This window comes from Erithacus rubecula (genome assembly GCF_903797595.1).
Source record: "Erithacus rubecula genome assembly, chromosome: 20".
NCBI lineage: Eukaryota > Metazoa > Chordata > Aves > Passeriformes > Muscicapidae > Erithacus > Erithacus rubecula.
In genome coordinates this window covers 9,446,151-9,462,329 of record NC_136672.1, presented here as the reverse complement: position 1 = coordinate 9,462,329, position 16,179 = coordinate 9,446,151, and the positions used below count along the sequence as shown (strand labels likewise).

Below are 16,179 nucleotides of genomic sequence, written 5' to 3'. Positions count from 1 at the left end.
CAGGGACCTCTCCTGACCTCCCAAAACCCCACAGTTACACCTTTCTTTGCTGCAGAGCTGATGGGGAGCAGCCCCAGTTCTCTCCCTGCAGGCAACAGCCTTTCCCAACCCTTGGATGGCACAGCACAGTCCCTGAGCCCCACCATGACAGGACAGGCTGAGCATCCTTCCCACATGGCTGGCAGCCCCCAGGGACAGCCCAGGACCCCCTTCCCTCCTTCCACAGGCAGCTGGGTCCTGCCATGACCCTGCCATGACCCTGCCATGACCCTCAGCAGGCAGCTGGCAGGGCAGGTGCTCTGTTCCCAGAGCACTCCAGCCAAGAATTCTCTTCTGCAGGGTCTCTGCAGCAAGGGGCTGATTGCCATGGGCTGTGAGCCCACCCTCCCCTGCCTTGTGCTCCCACCAGCTGCTCCTGTAAGGTTTCTTCTTAGAGCAAAAACCAAGCAAACTTCCCAGAGGAATCCTCTCCCAAAGCCAGCTCTCACAGAAGGCAGTTTTAATCCAAGAACTGTCTATTTCCCAGATGAAGAGCCCCACAAAAAGCTTTCCAGATGCCCAGGGTCCAAAGGGGAGCTCTGTGTGCTCCCCCAGACCCACACCCAACTCACCTCCCTCCTCCAGCACAGAGCAAAGGGAACCACAGCCTCCATCCCTCCATGGCCCCCTCCAGCCTGGAGTTCACAGACACCCCACCTGGGAAAGGAGCAGCCTGAGCAATTATTTGCTTAAAGACAAAGCCTTGGTGTTCTGCTTCCCACGTGGGGATCCTGTGTGACCCCGTGGCAGCGGCAGCCCACGTGCTGCAGGTTGCAGCAGGGAATTGCAGCTGGGTCCTGGGAATAATCTGCAACTGAGACATTGTCTGCTGCAATGTCCTGCAGAGCTTGGGCATAAACCCTGCTGATGGCAGGCAGCACTGCCTGGTACTCCCTGGATGCCACATCCAGAGGCTCCTGCTCCTGGATGTCACGGTCCAGGTTGAAGATGAGGGGAGGTTGGTGGCGCTCCTCCGGCCCAGTGCTGCCATCACAGGCCATGGCTCCTCCTGGGGAGGAAATGGGAGAAAAGCCCTGCAGCCACACAGGTCCAGGGATCACCTCTGTGTTCCTCACCCACCCAGGATGGGCCATTCCCACCCCATCCCAGCTCTCACTGTTGCTGACACCAACCCCAGGCTGCAGCACCATCCTGCAGACACAGGCTGGCACATCCTTGGGTCTGCTCTTGGTTCAATTAACCAGAGCTGCTTTTCACCTGCATCTGCAGGGATCTAAGAACTCCAGAATCTCCTCCTAAGCCTGGCAGCCCGTGTCAGGGACTCTGTACCTGTGGTGTAAAAGGCCTTGTACTGAGCCAGCCGCAGCGCCTCCACCGCGCCCGCCGTCCCGCCCGCGCCGCTGTTGGGGTGCAGCAGCACCTGCAGCAGGACACAACCACTCCTGTCAGCCCATGGCAGGGACAGCCTGCTCCATGAAACCCACATCCCACCCCTGAACATGGTCACATTGAGGCTCCAGACTCAGAGCAAACAGCAGAGCTGTGGTTGCTGCAGGGTGGGATGATGGCAAAAGGGAACCAGGGAAAACCAACATCTCCCTTGGACTCCCCTGGTCCTGCAGGACTCTGAATTTTCCTCCCAGTTCTATGGCAAGGAAGGGATCACAAAGGCTCTGGGGCTTTCAGCAGAGCAGGGCAGATTATCATAAAATCACAGAATGGTTTGGGTTGGAAGGGACCTCAAAGAGCATCCAGTCCCACCCCTGCCATGGGCAGGGATAGTTTCCACTATCCCAGATTGCTCCAAACTCCATCCAGCCTGGCTTGGGACACTTCCAGGGATGGGGCAGCCACAGATTCTTGGGATAACCTGTGCCAGGGCCTCCCCACCTTTAAAATTAAGAATTTCTTCCTAACATCCAATCTAAATCTGCCATTTTTCACTCTAAACTTTGTCCTATGAATAAATGCCTGTGTAGTTTTTGGGATCCAGGGTGGTCTCAGGTGCTGGGTGCTCCCAGCTCAGCCAGCAGTGGGGACATCCAAGGGAGCCAGGCTGGAGGCAGCAGGCAGCACGAGCTGAGGGTGAGCTCATGCAGGCAGAGGGGAAGGTGAGGAGCTGGAACATCACTCCCACATCCCTCCATCCCTCTGACTCACCCTGCTGGGCGAGGGCTCCCTTCCCTGACAACAGCCAGGAACAACGGGCTGAGCAGCAAGGCAAGGAGGGGAGGGTGTGCCCAGTCAATCCCTTCTGGTATTTAGGACACTGGATCCACAAAGGAGGGCTGCCCTGGCACCAGGGAGTGAGCAGACAAGTGAGCTGGACACTGCAGAGCTCCTCGCTCCGATAACATCTGCCGTGGAGCCAAGGCCTTCTCTGAGGCATGAGTCACTTGAGGTTTCCTCCCTGGGATTTGAGTTTAAAAAGTGATTCAAGAAATTTCCACTGTGCTAAAAATTAGAAACATCTGCTGGAGTTGTAGGCAGCTGCAGAGCCAAGTTTAGTAACAGCACTCGCAGCTGATGAGAGCAGCAGTGCCTGAGCAGGTGCCCTGCACCTCAGGGAGCATCCCAGGCACCTGGACACCCCAAAATGTCCACCCAAAGTGCCTGGCACAGAGAATTCCAGGCACCCAGAGATGTCCATCCCATGTTATCCAGAATGCAGCACCCTGGCACCCCTAAATGTCCATCCCAAAGTGCCTGGCACAGAGAATTCCAGGCACCCAGAGATGTCCATCCCATGTTATCCAGAATGGAGCACCCTGGGCACCCCTAGATATCCATCCACACTGCCTGGCACAGAGAATTCCAGGTACCCAGAGATGTCCATCCCATGTTATCCAGAATGCGGCACCCTGGGCACCCCAAAATGTCCATCCCACAGTTCCTGGCACAGAGAATCCCAAAGATCCCAGCCACCCAAAGGTGTCCATCCCATGCTGCCTGGCCTGGATGTAGCCATTACCTCGAGGGATTAATTGGATCCTCATTCAAGAAATGCCAAGATTCAGGATAGGGGGTGATTTCCAAATGTTCTCACTTTCTTTTTGCCTTCCAATGTAAGGTAAATTATTTGTTTAAAAATCACATTTTGGAATTTGGTTGGATCTTTGTGTTTTGGGGAAAAATAAGAAGGGTGTGAAGTGGAAGAGGTGGTGCAGTGTGAGCTTGGTGCAGGGAGGAAGCTCTGCTGGAGAGTCCCCTTCTGCTGACTCTCCTTGGGCAGATAAAAGGGTTCCACAGCAGGAATCAGCAAATATTCAAAGCCCTGTGAAGCCAAGGGAGCAGAAACTGAACCAATTCATCTGTCTCCAGCCTTAAAGCTTTGCCTGCACCTTTAACAGCTGGGAGTCTGCCAAGGGCACTCAAACCTCCCTTCCTACCAACAGCCATGTTCCTAAACCTCTTAAAACCCAACACTTAGCAAATCTGTTATAATTTACTGTATAATTAAGGAGCTTGTTTTGATTCAAGAAACATTCCCAGATCTGGAACTCTTCCATTAATCCATAGCTATTATTTTAATAAATAAAAAATAGAGAAGGAGGAGCGGGGAAAGCCTTTTCTCCCCTGAAAATTCACTGCTTGAACTTGGTGCTGTGGGCTGTTCACATGCAGCTGATGGACAGAGGGATTTACTGCCCCTGCTACCCTGGGTGCTCCTTGGAGGATGTGGTTTATTTTTGCTGCCAACAGCCCTCACTCTGAGCAGGACCTTGGTGTCACCCCAGCCCTGTCCCTGTGTGTGCCAGTGCCAGGCTGGGACACTGGGACAGTGTCACCCAGGCTGGGACACTGGGAGCTCCAGCCACCCCAATTAGGGAAGTGTGGAAATTGGGCATTGGAGTGAGAGAAGGAGCTGCTTTCAGGAGGATTTGTGCCAAAGGAAACCCTGCACAGGGGTCACTGCAGGCTGCTGCAGGAGCCAGGAGGGGAGGGAGGGGGGACACAGCTGCTCCCCATCACCCAGGGGCTGTGGGTCCCCTCCAAGGTCACCTCACCCCATGGCAGTGCAATCCCACCCTTGGGGGGAAACCCACAGGAATGGCTGCACCCTGACCCCCAGCAAACCATCATCCCAAAAAAAAAAAAAAAAACCAAAAAAAACCAAAAAAAAAACCCCAAAAAATACATCATTCCTAAAAAAACACCATTCCCAGCAAACCACCATTCCCAAAAAAACCATAATTCCCAGCAAACCATTGATCCCAGCAAACCATTGCTGCCTGCAAACCATCAATCCCAAAAAAATCCATAATTCCCAGCAAAACATTGATCCCAGAAAACCATCATTCCCAAGAAAACCATCATTCCCAAAAAACCATCATTCCCAAAAAAGCCATCATTCCCAGCAAACCATTGATCCCAGCAAACCATTGCTTCCAGCAAACCATCAATCCCAAAAAAACCCATAATTCCCAGCAAAACATTGATCCCATAAAACCATCATTCCCAAAAAACCATCATTCCCCAAAAAACCATCATTCCCAAAACCCCATGGCTGCCAGCAGCCCCATGCCCTGCTCCCAGCACAGCTGTGCAGAGCAGGGTTAATCTGAGGAGCAGAGCAGAGCTGGCCACATCCCATCATTTCCCTGCTCTGTCTCCCAGTTCAGCAGAGGGTTCCATAAATACAAAGCAAATACCAAACCCCTGATGGACACTGAGAGAAAATCCAAGATCCCGCTGGGAGCTGGCTCGTGGTGCCTGCAGGAGGGTGGACTTTAAAAGCAAAATCAGGATTTATCCATGGGACTGCTAGTAAAGCCAATTCTTTCTCCCTCTCTCTTTTTTTTTTTTTTTTTTTTTTTTTTTGTTTGTTTTTTGTTGTTGTTTCTGCAAAAATCTCGTGCAACTCCACGATAAATGTGGATAAACTCTGCTTGTCCTGCAAACTGTGTTTTTTGGGGTGAAAGGAGCTGCCAGCTTGCACAGAGCTGTGGGATAAGGGGTGGGCTGCCCCAATGGGACCTTGTCACCCTGGAGCTGGGGGAAGGAGGGGTTGGTTATGTCTCTGCTGTGATAAATAAATGGTGTAACCAGGTTTGAGCTCCCCTTCCCCACACTGATGTCCCTTTTGGGATCAGAAAGGTGCTGGGCTCCTGAGCACCCCAGGCTGGTGTCCCTGGATCACAGGCACACCCTGAGGCACACAGGAAGGGCACAGGCATTTCCACCCCTAATCCCACATTTGTGATCAAGGCACAGAACAACCTTCAGGAACCCAAAACCTTTCACCCTGATATCCCAAACCTGGCCTGGCACAGCACCTGGCCATCTCCAGCTGTCCCCCTCCTCCAGGCCAGGGGGGCTGGGACTCCCCAGGCTCTGCACATCCCCAGATCCTGCACATCCCCAGATCCTGCACATCCCCAGGCTCTGCACATCCCCAGATCCTGCACATCCCCAGATCCTGCACATCCCCAGGCTCTGCACATCCCAAATCTGAGCCCTTTTCCAGCCCCACTCCCCTGTTTCAGCTCCTGCTGTCAGGAGGGGGTGGCTCTGCCTTACCTTGTGCCCCACGTCCGACCAGCCAAAGAGAACTGGGGACACATCCAAGCCATCAAAGTGTCTGTTTGGGGGCAGAGCTGCCCCAGCCAGGCCCAGCAGCGTGGGGAAGATGTCCAGGGTGCTGGGGAAAGAGGGGACACTGGTCACAGCAAGGATCCCTGCAGGGTGTCCCCATCCTCACCTGCACCCCACACCCCTCTCAAGAGGATCCCAAAGGCTGAACCAGCTCTGGCCCTGGCAAGAGGGGCTCAGACTCAGTCAGGACCTGCCTCTCCCTGGGGCAGGGGCATGGGGGGAGCAGGGCAGCCCCTCTGAACCCCAGGAAGGCAGCAGGGCAGTGCCCTCTGCAGAAAGTGCCAGCCCAGGGGTTTCAGGCCAGTGCCAGCACCTCCTGGTGCCCCAGGAAATGCAGTGTGGCACTGGGGCAGGTGACCCCCCCTGGCTCCCTGGGGATGCAGACAGGGACAGTCCCTGCTCCCCCAGCTGCTGCCTGGGACCCTGGCTGTCCCCAGCTGCACATCCTTGGGGTGTGAAGAGCTGGAGATGGAATGGGGATCACCCAGCCCCACTCCCAGCCCTTCCCAGCCTCTTCCATGTGTCCCAGAGGGGTCCAGACTCACTCCAGTGGGATCCTGCTCACAGCTCCCTCACCCTCCACATCCTGTGGGACACAAGTGCCTGGTGCCCCCGTGCCACCAACAGCATCCCTCCCTCAGAGATGCAGCCACAAGGTGATCCCACACCTCTAAAGGGAAGCACCTACACCAGGATGTCCAGGGGGCAGCAGGACATCAGCGTGGCCAAGTGACACATCACAGCACTGCCCTTGGGGACAGGCTGTGGCACAGCTGGCACTGCTGCAGCACTCAACCCACGCCCCTCTGGCCACAAAAGCCCCGTGCCAGCAGCTCAGAGGGCTTGGCTGGGGCAAGGAAAATGGTACAGGAGGCAAAAGCACCAGGAATTGGGGTCACCAGGGTGCTGCCACTGTCACCTTGTCACCACAGCTCTGCCACCACCACCGTCCTGTCCCTGCCTGGTGGCAGCTGTGTGAGCAGAGAGAGGAAAGAGCCCTGGGCTTAACAGCCCCCAGTTCTCCCACTGAACGAGTTTTAATTCAGCTGCTAAGAGACAGAGAGAACAAATAAGAACAAACACTGCTGTGAGCAGCAGTGCTCACTGAGACAGCCCCACGGCCAGGCTGGCTGGGAGGCACCCAAAAAAATCCTGGCTCTGTACTGCAATCCCTGCAGGAACGTGGCTGGGGGCAGAGCACAGCCCCCCAGAACAGCAGCTCCCCTGGGCAGCTGCCCCTGTCCATGGGTGCCAGCAGCCCAGGATCCAGCTCCCATCCCAATGCAGGTCCATGCTCCCTGACCCTGGGGATGGGACCTCTGGGCTGGGAGAACAGCATGATGGAGGGCAGAGGTGGCTGAAGATTTTCCCCAGCCATGGGCAGGTGTAACTCATGGTAAAAAGGCACATAAAATAGGATTTTGGTCAAAGTTGGCATCAAAGCAAAGGTCCTAACAGTGGGCACATCCTGGGAGCCACATGGGGAACTCACACTTCAGGGAAAGCCAGACTGCCAGCTGGCCAAGAGAGATTTAGCACACAAAGCCACTCCAGCATCCTGCAGCTGCCTGAGCACCAAGGGAAAAGAGCCTGGCAGTGCCCAGGGACAGCAGCTCCTGCCTGTGGGACAATGGGCATCCTGAACCCCAGCAGGACGTGGTGGGAGCACTGCCCTGCAGGATGTGGCACAGAGCATTGCCCTGCCTGGCACTGAGCATCCCTGCACCCTGGGCAGGATGTGGCACAAGCAGTGCCCTGCCATGGTGCTGGGGCATGGATGTGGCACAGAGCTCTGCCCTGAATTGGTGTTGAGCATCCCTGCACCCTGGGCAGGATGTGGCACAGAGCATTGCCCTGCCTGGCACTGAGCATCCCTGCACCCTGGGCAGGATGTGGCACAGAGCATTGCCCTGCCTGGCACTGAGCATCCCTGCACCCTGGGCAGGATGTGGCACAGAGCTCTGCCCTGCCTGGCACTGCCAGCTGCAGGCAGCTGCAGCAGCTCTCCCCACACCCCACAGCTCAGCCAACCCGCCCAGCCCCACAGTGCCAGCACAGCCAGGATGGTGCAATCTCCTCCTTCACCACCCTCCTGACCTACTTCTTCCATGCCCTACTTCGGGTTGGGGCAGGGAAGGGCAGGAGCGCAGTGGGTGGCTCTGACAATTAAACATAATTAAGAAAAGCAGGCAGGGCAGTTTTGTGCAGAGCCCAGCGTGCAGGTGCTGGTCTGTGCTGAGGCATCAGCGTTCCTGTGCTGGCTGCAGCTCCCTGGCCCCAGGGCACGCTCAGCCTCACTCACCCTGGGTGTGAGCAGCTCCAGCACCTCCGTGCCCAGCCAGGTGTTTCCCTCCCCCGGGGAAGAGGAGATCCCTGCAGAGGGATAGGGCATTCCCCAGCTCTTCCCGGGAATCCCACCGGGCTGAGGGTGGATGTGAGTGCACAGGGTGCTGCACACACAGCTCATTCCCTCCCCAGCTCCTTGCCCAGCAGATGGGGGGTTGCAATGTTGCATGTGCTGGTCTTTGGGGGCACAGAGAAAAGCCACCTGTCCTGTGGGTCCCTCTGTGTCCCTCCACACCCCCTGTCCCACCTCAGTGGTGACACTTTCCTGTGCATGATCCCTTGCTCATGCCCCCAGGCTGGTTCTGTGCTGCCCACAAAGAGGGGATGCCCCTTCCTGCTGCCAGAGCATCACCCTGCACAGCTGGGCATGCCCCTGGCAGTGCCACCTCTGGCAGTGCCACTTCTGCTGCACTGTGACTCCTGGGGACCTACAGAGCCACTTTCCAAGCACCTGGAGTGCTGCACCTGCCTCTGCTGGACTTCCAGCTGGATTTCCAGCTGTCCAAGCTGCCAGACTGGAGCAGGGAAATGCAGGAGATAAGGTCTTTGAGGAGATAATCAGAATTTCTGGGCTTGGAGAAAGGGACAGGGGAATGGGATGGGCACTAACACTGCCCCAGCTGCTGCAGCTCTGCCCCATGGAGGACAAGGATTTGGAGGTGAAACCATGGGGTGCTACGTGCTCCCCATCCCCTCCACCAGACACCAGTGACTCAGCTCATGGCTCAAACCTTCCCTTGCCTGAGAAAATCCAGCTCCCAGAGCTGCCCTCGGGCTGTGGAACGAGTGAGTGTCTCCAGCTTATCTCATGGACCTTGGAAACACCCAACACTGCCTCAGGGCCCACCAGTCAGGACCTGCTCCCAGCAGCTGGGACATTCTTTCCCAACACCCAGCAACCCCCCAGCCCCACCACCCTGTGTGCTTCAGGGATGAAAAGGGAAAGGACAGCCCCAGTAACCCCCAAACCCCACCAGCCTGACCCCCAGAACTGTGGGCATCCATCAGGGATGAGCAGGGACAGGACATTCCAATGCCCAGTGACCCCCCAAACCCCATCATGGGGATCCATCAGGGATGAGCGGGGACAGGACATTCCAATGCCCAGTGACCCCAAAACCCCATCAGTGGGGATCCATCAGGGATGAGCAGGGACAGGACATTCCAATGCCCAGTGACCCCCCAAACCCCATCATGGGGATCCATCAGGGATGAACGGGGACATTCCCCCTGCACTGCCCCGGGCTGTGCCCCACACCTGCCTCCAAGCAGGGCTGGAAGGAGAGGTGCAGGCTGCCGATGAGGGGGTGCAAACACTGCGGGAGAGGGGCAGCCCAGCCCTCCTGCTGCCCTCCCCAGCAGGACAGGCACGGGGGCAGCAGCCCTCGCCCTCCTGCCGCCGCATCCTGCAGGGATTGCCAGCACTGTCCCTCCTCACAACCGCACCCTCCTCCACATAAAGCCATCCACAGACCACAAAGCCTGAGCCTGCTCCTCGCTGGGGAGAGAGAACATGGTCATCTTGTAATTATCGGGAGGCCCTTGGCCGCGGCGGCCGGGAGCACGCGGAGCGGGGCTGCGGGCGCCAGCCCTCCCGCTCACAAAAAGCCCTTTCACTCCTCTCCGCTGAAGCAGGAAGGCTCGGGAGGGGACAAAAGCACAGTCTGGCACAAGGCAGGGAAGAAGCAGGGCAGGCAGCTGCTGCTGCCAAAACCCAGGTGATGGGGATCCTCCCCGAGGGGCTCTCACCTGAGCAGAGCGTGGCTCGTCCTGCCAGCAGGGACACGGCCAGGCCAGTACACCAGGGCTGGCACCCTGTGCCCTCCTTCCCAGGTGGTTTGCTTTGCTGAGCTCCCACCTGCAGGAGAACAGGGCAGTGCTCAGCATCCTGCTGATCCTGGAAAACCTCCTGAGCCCCGAGTTTCCCTGTTCAGAGGCAGCGATGGTGTGAATTACCCCAAAGGAGGAGGGTTTCACTGGGCCAGGGAAGGGAGAACTACAGGAGTTTTTCAAAGGGAAAGGGAAAAGAAAGGGGTCTCAGCTGGGCACTGCTTTGTGTTTCTCTGCTCCAGTGAGTGATGAGAAATGCAGTAGCTGCCAGAGCCATTGCATTTCCATCCACTTTTGATGCCAGGTGAGAGAATGGAGCAGGCAGGAAATGTAGGAATTTATTCCAGGGGCTTCTGTCCTCTGCAGGGCTCAGCACCAACAGCCCCCCCCTCCCCACCCACTGGAAACCTGCCTCATTAAAAATCCCATCCTGCTAATAACCCTCCTGCCAGCTAATGAACCTGATCCATCCTTTCCCTGTCAGCACCCAAAGCTTGCCTGCTCTGCCCTTGGATTTGAGATGCACAGGGAAGGAGTGCAGAGCACTGGGACTGGGGTGCTGGGCACCAAAATTGGGGTGCTGAACCCCGAAATGGGAACACCAGGCAGCAAAAAGGCTGGAAGGGTGTTGGAGAGCCTCTGCCTTGGCTGCAGCCCAAAGGGCCCCAGGCAGCTGGAGGGGGAAGGGGCTGGGAATGGGGCAAAGAGAAAATCCCAACTCGATTCACCGAGCAAACTTCCCAGGAGCAGCTTTTGTGCGCTGCCTTTCAGCGTGCACATGGCAACGGCACTCGCCCCGAGCCATTTCCTCGGGGCACAGCCAAGAGAGTCCCTGGCTGTCCCCAGCCTGTCCCCAGCCTGTCCCCAGCCCATCCCCAGCCTCTCCAGAGTCACTGCCTGATGCCACTGGCTGATCCATGCCCCAAACAATGCTGCTGCACCCTCAGGGACACAAATGGCACAGGTGCCACAAGGACTAGGTGCCACAGGGAAAAGGTTTCTGACCCTGGAACAAACCAAGCACATCCACATTCTCTCCAATTCCTCCCCAAAATTTTGGTGTTTCCCCTCAGACACCCCAGGAAATCACAGCAATTATTATCAATCTCCATCTCTGCATGTATATTAAAAAGCTCAGCTTCCTGGATGCACATCCAGGGTTTTTCCATGCGTGGTCAGGGGTCTCTGGAAGGACATCAGAGGGATATTTCCTGACCAAGCCACCCCAGCACCTCTGGCTGGTCAGGTCAGAGCAGTCAGGGGATGAGGTCACATTAACACTTTGGGAAGTAAACAGGGCTGAAACACCCAAACCCAACCAGGGAATTTTCTCCAGAGTGGGGATGATGCAGCCCTGCTGCTGTGGGGACTTTCCAGGCTTTCCAGGAAAGCTGAACTGTGCATTCCCGTGGTGGGATGAAAACCTTGGTCCCACCACACACACAGCAGGTCCTCAGCACAGGGACACCAGGTCTGGAACTTCCCCAACCTGCCCCAAAACATGCTCAGCATCACTTCCCCAAAATGTTCCTCTCTCCCCCAGTATCCCCCCTTGATGGACTCTTGAGGTGGGAGATGAGTTTTTGGGGTGGGGCTGTGGGAAGCACAGAGAAAGGGGCAGCACACACAGATAATGCTGCTCTTCCCCAGCTCCAGTGACCACCTGAAATCAGTGGAGAACGCTCCTGGAATTTAGGGTGGGACCCTAAAATGAAATATGACGCTACAGGAAACATATAGAAAGATAGAGAAACATAGAAACATATAGAAAACTATAGGAACATGTTAGAACGTACAGAAACATATAGAAACATGTATAAACATATAGAAAGATAAAGAAAAATGTTAGAAATATATAGAAACGTGTATAAACATATAGAAAAATAAAGAAAAATGTTAGAAATATATAGAAATATGTAGAAACATATAGGAACACGTAGAACCATTTAGAACCATATAGAAACATAGGGACATATAGGAAAATGTAGAAACATAGAAACAAATAGAAACATATAGAGACTTATAAGGACATATAGGAACATGTAGAACATAGAAACAAATAGAAATATATAGAGACTTATAGGAACATATAGAAACATAGAAACATATAGAGACTTATAGGGACATATAGGAACATGTAGAAACATAGAAACAAATAGAGACTTATAGGGACATATAGGAATATGTAGAAACATATAGAGACATAGGGATATATAGAAACATAGAAACATATAGAGACTTATAGGGACATATAGGAATATGTAGAAACATAGAAACAAATAGAAATATATAGAGACTTATGGGGATATATAGAAACATATAGAAACATATGGAAATAAATAGGTCCGGGGGCAGCCTGTCTTGCCCTGCCCTGCCACTTTTGGGGTTTTTTCCCTGCCAGGGAACAATCCCCCCGGGCTGGCAGGGCTGAGCATCCCAGGGCAGCGCCAGCCCAGCCGGCAGCAGCCCGGGCCGGCTCTGCAAACATCCGTGCAGCCAGCAGCCGAGGGATTTCCGAATTAGCCCGGTGTTTACAGCCAGCTCGCAGCTCTCTGCCAGCCCCAGCTCCTCTGCAGGGCAGCCAGGGAATGGGAAGGGGCTGTGTTTTGCTCGCCCTGTTCCCGAACGCAGTTTCTGTACCAGCTGCTCGGGCTTGTGACCGTGGGTTGCTCAAGAGCAACAACCCGGGGCCGTCAGCGGGGTTTGTTTACTAGAAAATTAAGGTTACGATTCCACGCGGAGCCGGGGGCAGGGAGGGCTCTGGGGATGGGGCAGAGGCAGCAGTTTGCCCAGGGAAGGGTCACAGGGGGGTCAGCAAGAGAAGGAAGCCCCTCCGTGCTGAGCCTGGCACGTTAACACCGCGTAATACAAGCAGAAGTGGAAATGCCTGACTCATGAATGTTTCTGGCTGCCCCGGCCGAAACAAACCCACCGAGCAGATGGCTTGGCCGGAAAAGGAGGAAAGAGCGTAAAAAAAAACCCCAACAACAACAAAAAACCAACAAAAAACGGTGGAGAGAAAGAAAAGCGAAGTCCTGGGGTGCGGGGAGGGTGGTGGGTGCTCTGTTCTGGGCAGGATGGGGCTGGGGGCTGTGAGCCCCCGATGGGGCAGATAGCAGCATCCCATCTCCAAATCAGCACAATCACCCCAAGCTCCCGGGTAATGGAGACCCCAGCCCACCCTCGCAGCAGTTTTGGGGGAAACTGGATTGCTTGGAAGAGAAGAACAGCGCTGGGGTGTGCTCAAGGGCAGGGCAGCAGCCAGGGAAAGGCTGGGGGTGTGGAATGCTGCCCGTGCCCCCCGGGTGGGCAGTGAAGGGGTTTGTGGAGCAGCCCCCCCCGAGCCCCCCACGCTGCCAGGTTACCTCGCTGCCTCTGCCAGGCACCCACGAATGGCCCCAGGCGCCCTGCCAGCTCACACTTCTGTGCCCAGGGGCCATTGTCACCTGCAAGAGAAAGAAATGTCCCCATGAGAGACACCAGGGACGCAGGGGACACCTCCACAGCAGGGGCTAGGTGAGGACAGGAGACTCTTCCATCCCTGTTTGCCACCCCTGTGATGTGTCCCCACAGGAGAGAGCAGCTGGGTGATGGGGTTTGGTTTTTAGCAGTTTGTTTGCAGCAGCTGAGCACAGGGTGAGGGGCTGGAGAGGGGCCAGGGCAGGGCAGGGGGGGCACAGTGCCACCAGCTTTGGGTGTTAATGAGCGGTTCCTGTCATCAGGAGCAAGACGTCCTCATTAGGGAGGCTGCTCAGCGCAGAGAGCGGATTTGGACTTCTTAACGAATGAGGATTTGTGGTTTAATTAGTCACTTCAGCCCTGTAGCCAGAGGGGGGTGGCAGGCTGGGCACCCAGCTGAGTGGCCACAGCAGCCTGGGACCCCTGTGCCCAGGCTGGGACCACTCCCCATCCACAGAGCAATGGGAGCATCGAGGGCAGGGGACACATCGAGGGCAGGGGACACATCGAGGGCAGGGGACAAACACTGTCCTGCCTCCCCCCCAGGTGCTGTCCCCAGTGCCATCCCCAGCCCGTGTTCCTGCAGTACCTGTGAACCACAGCAGCGTGCTGCCCTTCCCGAGGCTGTCAGCCACCTCCTTGATCCGTCCCACCAGCGCATCCATCTCGCCCAGGGAGGCTCCATAGACACCCCTGCCCGGAGCAGGGGGCACCGGGGGGATCAGTGGGACGTGCATATGGGCCAGGGCCAGGTAGAGGAAGAAGGGACGTCCACTGTCACTGCACAGGGGACAGAGAGAGTGTTCAGCCTCCAGGGGAGGGCAGTGGCAGGAGAGCATTGGGGTGGTGAGCCTGGGGACACAAACCAGTGGCCATTCCACTCCTGTTTTTCCCCCAAGGCCACAGCTCTTGGGGTACAAACCCCCTCCTGACAGGGAGGAAGCTTGGCTGAGCTTCTCCTTTGCTCCTGCTTTAACCTCTCCCCATTGTCAATCCCCTTTAGGATCAATTTGCCCCTTCCTCCATCTCCAGCAGCCAAACACCCCACGCTGGTGCACCCACACACCTCCCTCTCTTCTCTCAGGGAGCCCATTTTGGCCCTTTGTCCCCCTCCTCAGCAAGTGCCTGGCTTCACTGGTGCTGTGGGCAGAAGATGGGCCACCACAGGGCACCACAGGCCACCCCAGGTCACCCAGAGCAGCCTGAGCACAACCTAGGCACAGCCTGGGCACAACCTAGGCACAGCCTGGGCACAACCTGAGCACAGCCTGGGCACAGCCTGGGCACAGCCTGAGCACAGCCTGAGCACAGCCTGAGCACAACCTAGGCACAGCCTGGGCACAGCCTGGGCACAGCCTGGGGACAGCCTGAGCACAGCCTGGGCACAGCCTGGGCACAGCCTGAGCACAGCCTGGTCACAGCCTGGGCACAGCCTGAGCACAGCCTGGCAGTGCCACCCAGCCCAGCGCTGCCCCGCCGCCGTGCGCTCCTAAATCATCACAGGACACGTCCTGTTTGCTTGTTTACAGCTATATTTATCTGCTCCATGAGGCCTGCTCTTCCTCAGGGAGCTCGGAGGGGAAGGGTGGGATGGCCAGCAGCGGGGAGGGGCCGGATCCCGGGGCTGTGTCCACGCGCCGGCTCCTGCAGCTCTCACAGCCCTTCCAGCCTGAGTTTGGCACTTCCTTCCTCTGCCTGTCCCCACCTGGGGGGCAAAATGAGTAAAGCCCAATCTGCCTGGAGCTGCTGCATCCCCTCCCTGGCACCCTGCCTGTCCCTGCAGGACGTGGGGGTCAGGAGAGCTCCTGTGCCCCTTGCAAACTGCTGCTGTGAGACCTCTTGCCATGGGATGCCCCAGCCTCTGCAGCAGGGGAAGCTGCTTGCCCTGGCTCTCCTGCCACCTGGGAGCATCACTCTGGCACCCAGAGGGACTCGTGGCTGTGATGCTCAGCTGAATATCCCTCTCCTTTGCCACACAGACACCTCGGGATTGTCCTGGAGATCGAGCAAACGTTTAATCAATAACTGAAGACAGGAGTCCCTGACTTTTGCTCCCACGCTCGCTTCTGCTCGAGCAGTGCCACGTCTCACTGTCACAAATTGCTCAACCTTGACTGGTTAAAAAAACATCGAGATGGCAAATCCTGTGTTCTTTTGTTGCCCTGTAATGAATGAGTCAGGCAAGGGAAAACTGGAATAAGCCATCAAAGGGAAGGGGAGAAAAGGCAGGCACCTGCTTAATCCTGTTCTCCATGAACGCAGATAACCCCAAAACACTTCTGGGAACTTAAAGGTTTTTCCTATTAACCCGGAGCTTACACACTTGGTTTCACAGCCACAGGGCATCCTGGCAGCCCCAAGGGCTGGGGTTTTGGCAGGAGAAGGGATTTCTGCTGCCCCACAGCCCAGAGCCTGGGTACCCTCAGCATCCCAAACCCCCCCATAGCCAATCCTCGGTACCCAAAGGGATAAACTACAGCTCGCAGGTTTATAAAGAACCATTTCCCCACGTGCTGCTCCCTGCCCAGCGCTCTGTTACACAAGCCTTAGGCCAAGGTAAGGTTCATTCACCTCTGTTACACAAACCTCACCCCAAGGACCCGCCTTTCCCCGCGTTATCCCGGGATGCGGGAGGGGATGCGCTCAGACAGGGCTGCCCGGCAGCGCTTCCTCTCCTCACTCTGCAGGGAGGCATTTTGCAAAGTCACAGCTCTTAATCCGCCAATAATGGGGATTAAAATTACACAACCCGTCAGCAGGGCTCGGGGGCGTCATTCGGAGGAGCCACTTTGCTCCTCGGGGACAAACACACCCTGTTTGTCCTCCTCCTGTGCTGTGAGCCTGGGGGAGGCAGATCCCGAAGCCCGGCGATCTCCGAGGGCTTTGTCCTCAAAATGGATCAAATCTCACTCTCGGGGCACGTTCAAACACCTCTGGGTGCTGTTGTAG

The 16,179-nt window shown here is 56.3% G+C and overlaps 1 protein-coding gene across 4 annotated transcripts in view; it reads right to left on the bottom strand.

Moving 5' to 3' along the window:
- Positions 1-429: 429 nt before the first annotated feature.
- Positions 430-16,179, bottom strand: part of ARSG (arylsulfatase G) — a 39,274-nt gene continuing 23,524 nt past the window's right edge. For all 4 annotated transcript variants that reach the window (XM_079323486.1, XM_079323487.1, XM_079323485.1 and 1 more), the window contains exons 7-12: positions 13,820-14,010; positions 13,137-13,217; positions 9,691-9,799; positions 5,521-5,641; positions 1,330-1,420; positions 430-1,048 (exon numbers count right to left, since the gene is read on the bottom strand). In XM_079323486.1, coding sequence (XP_079179612.1) covers positions 729-1,048; positions 1,330-1,420; positions 5,521-5,641; positions 9,691-9,799; positions 13,137-13,217; positions 13,820-14,010 — 913 coding nt within the window. In that variant the 3' untranslated portion in view covers positions 430-728. The remainder of the gene's footprint in view (positions 1,049-1,329; positions 1,421-5,520; positions 5,642-9,690; positions 9,800-13,136; positions 13,218-13,819; positions 14,011-16,179) is intronic.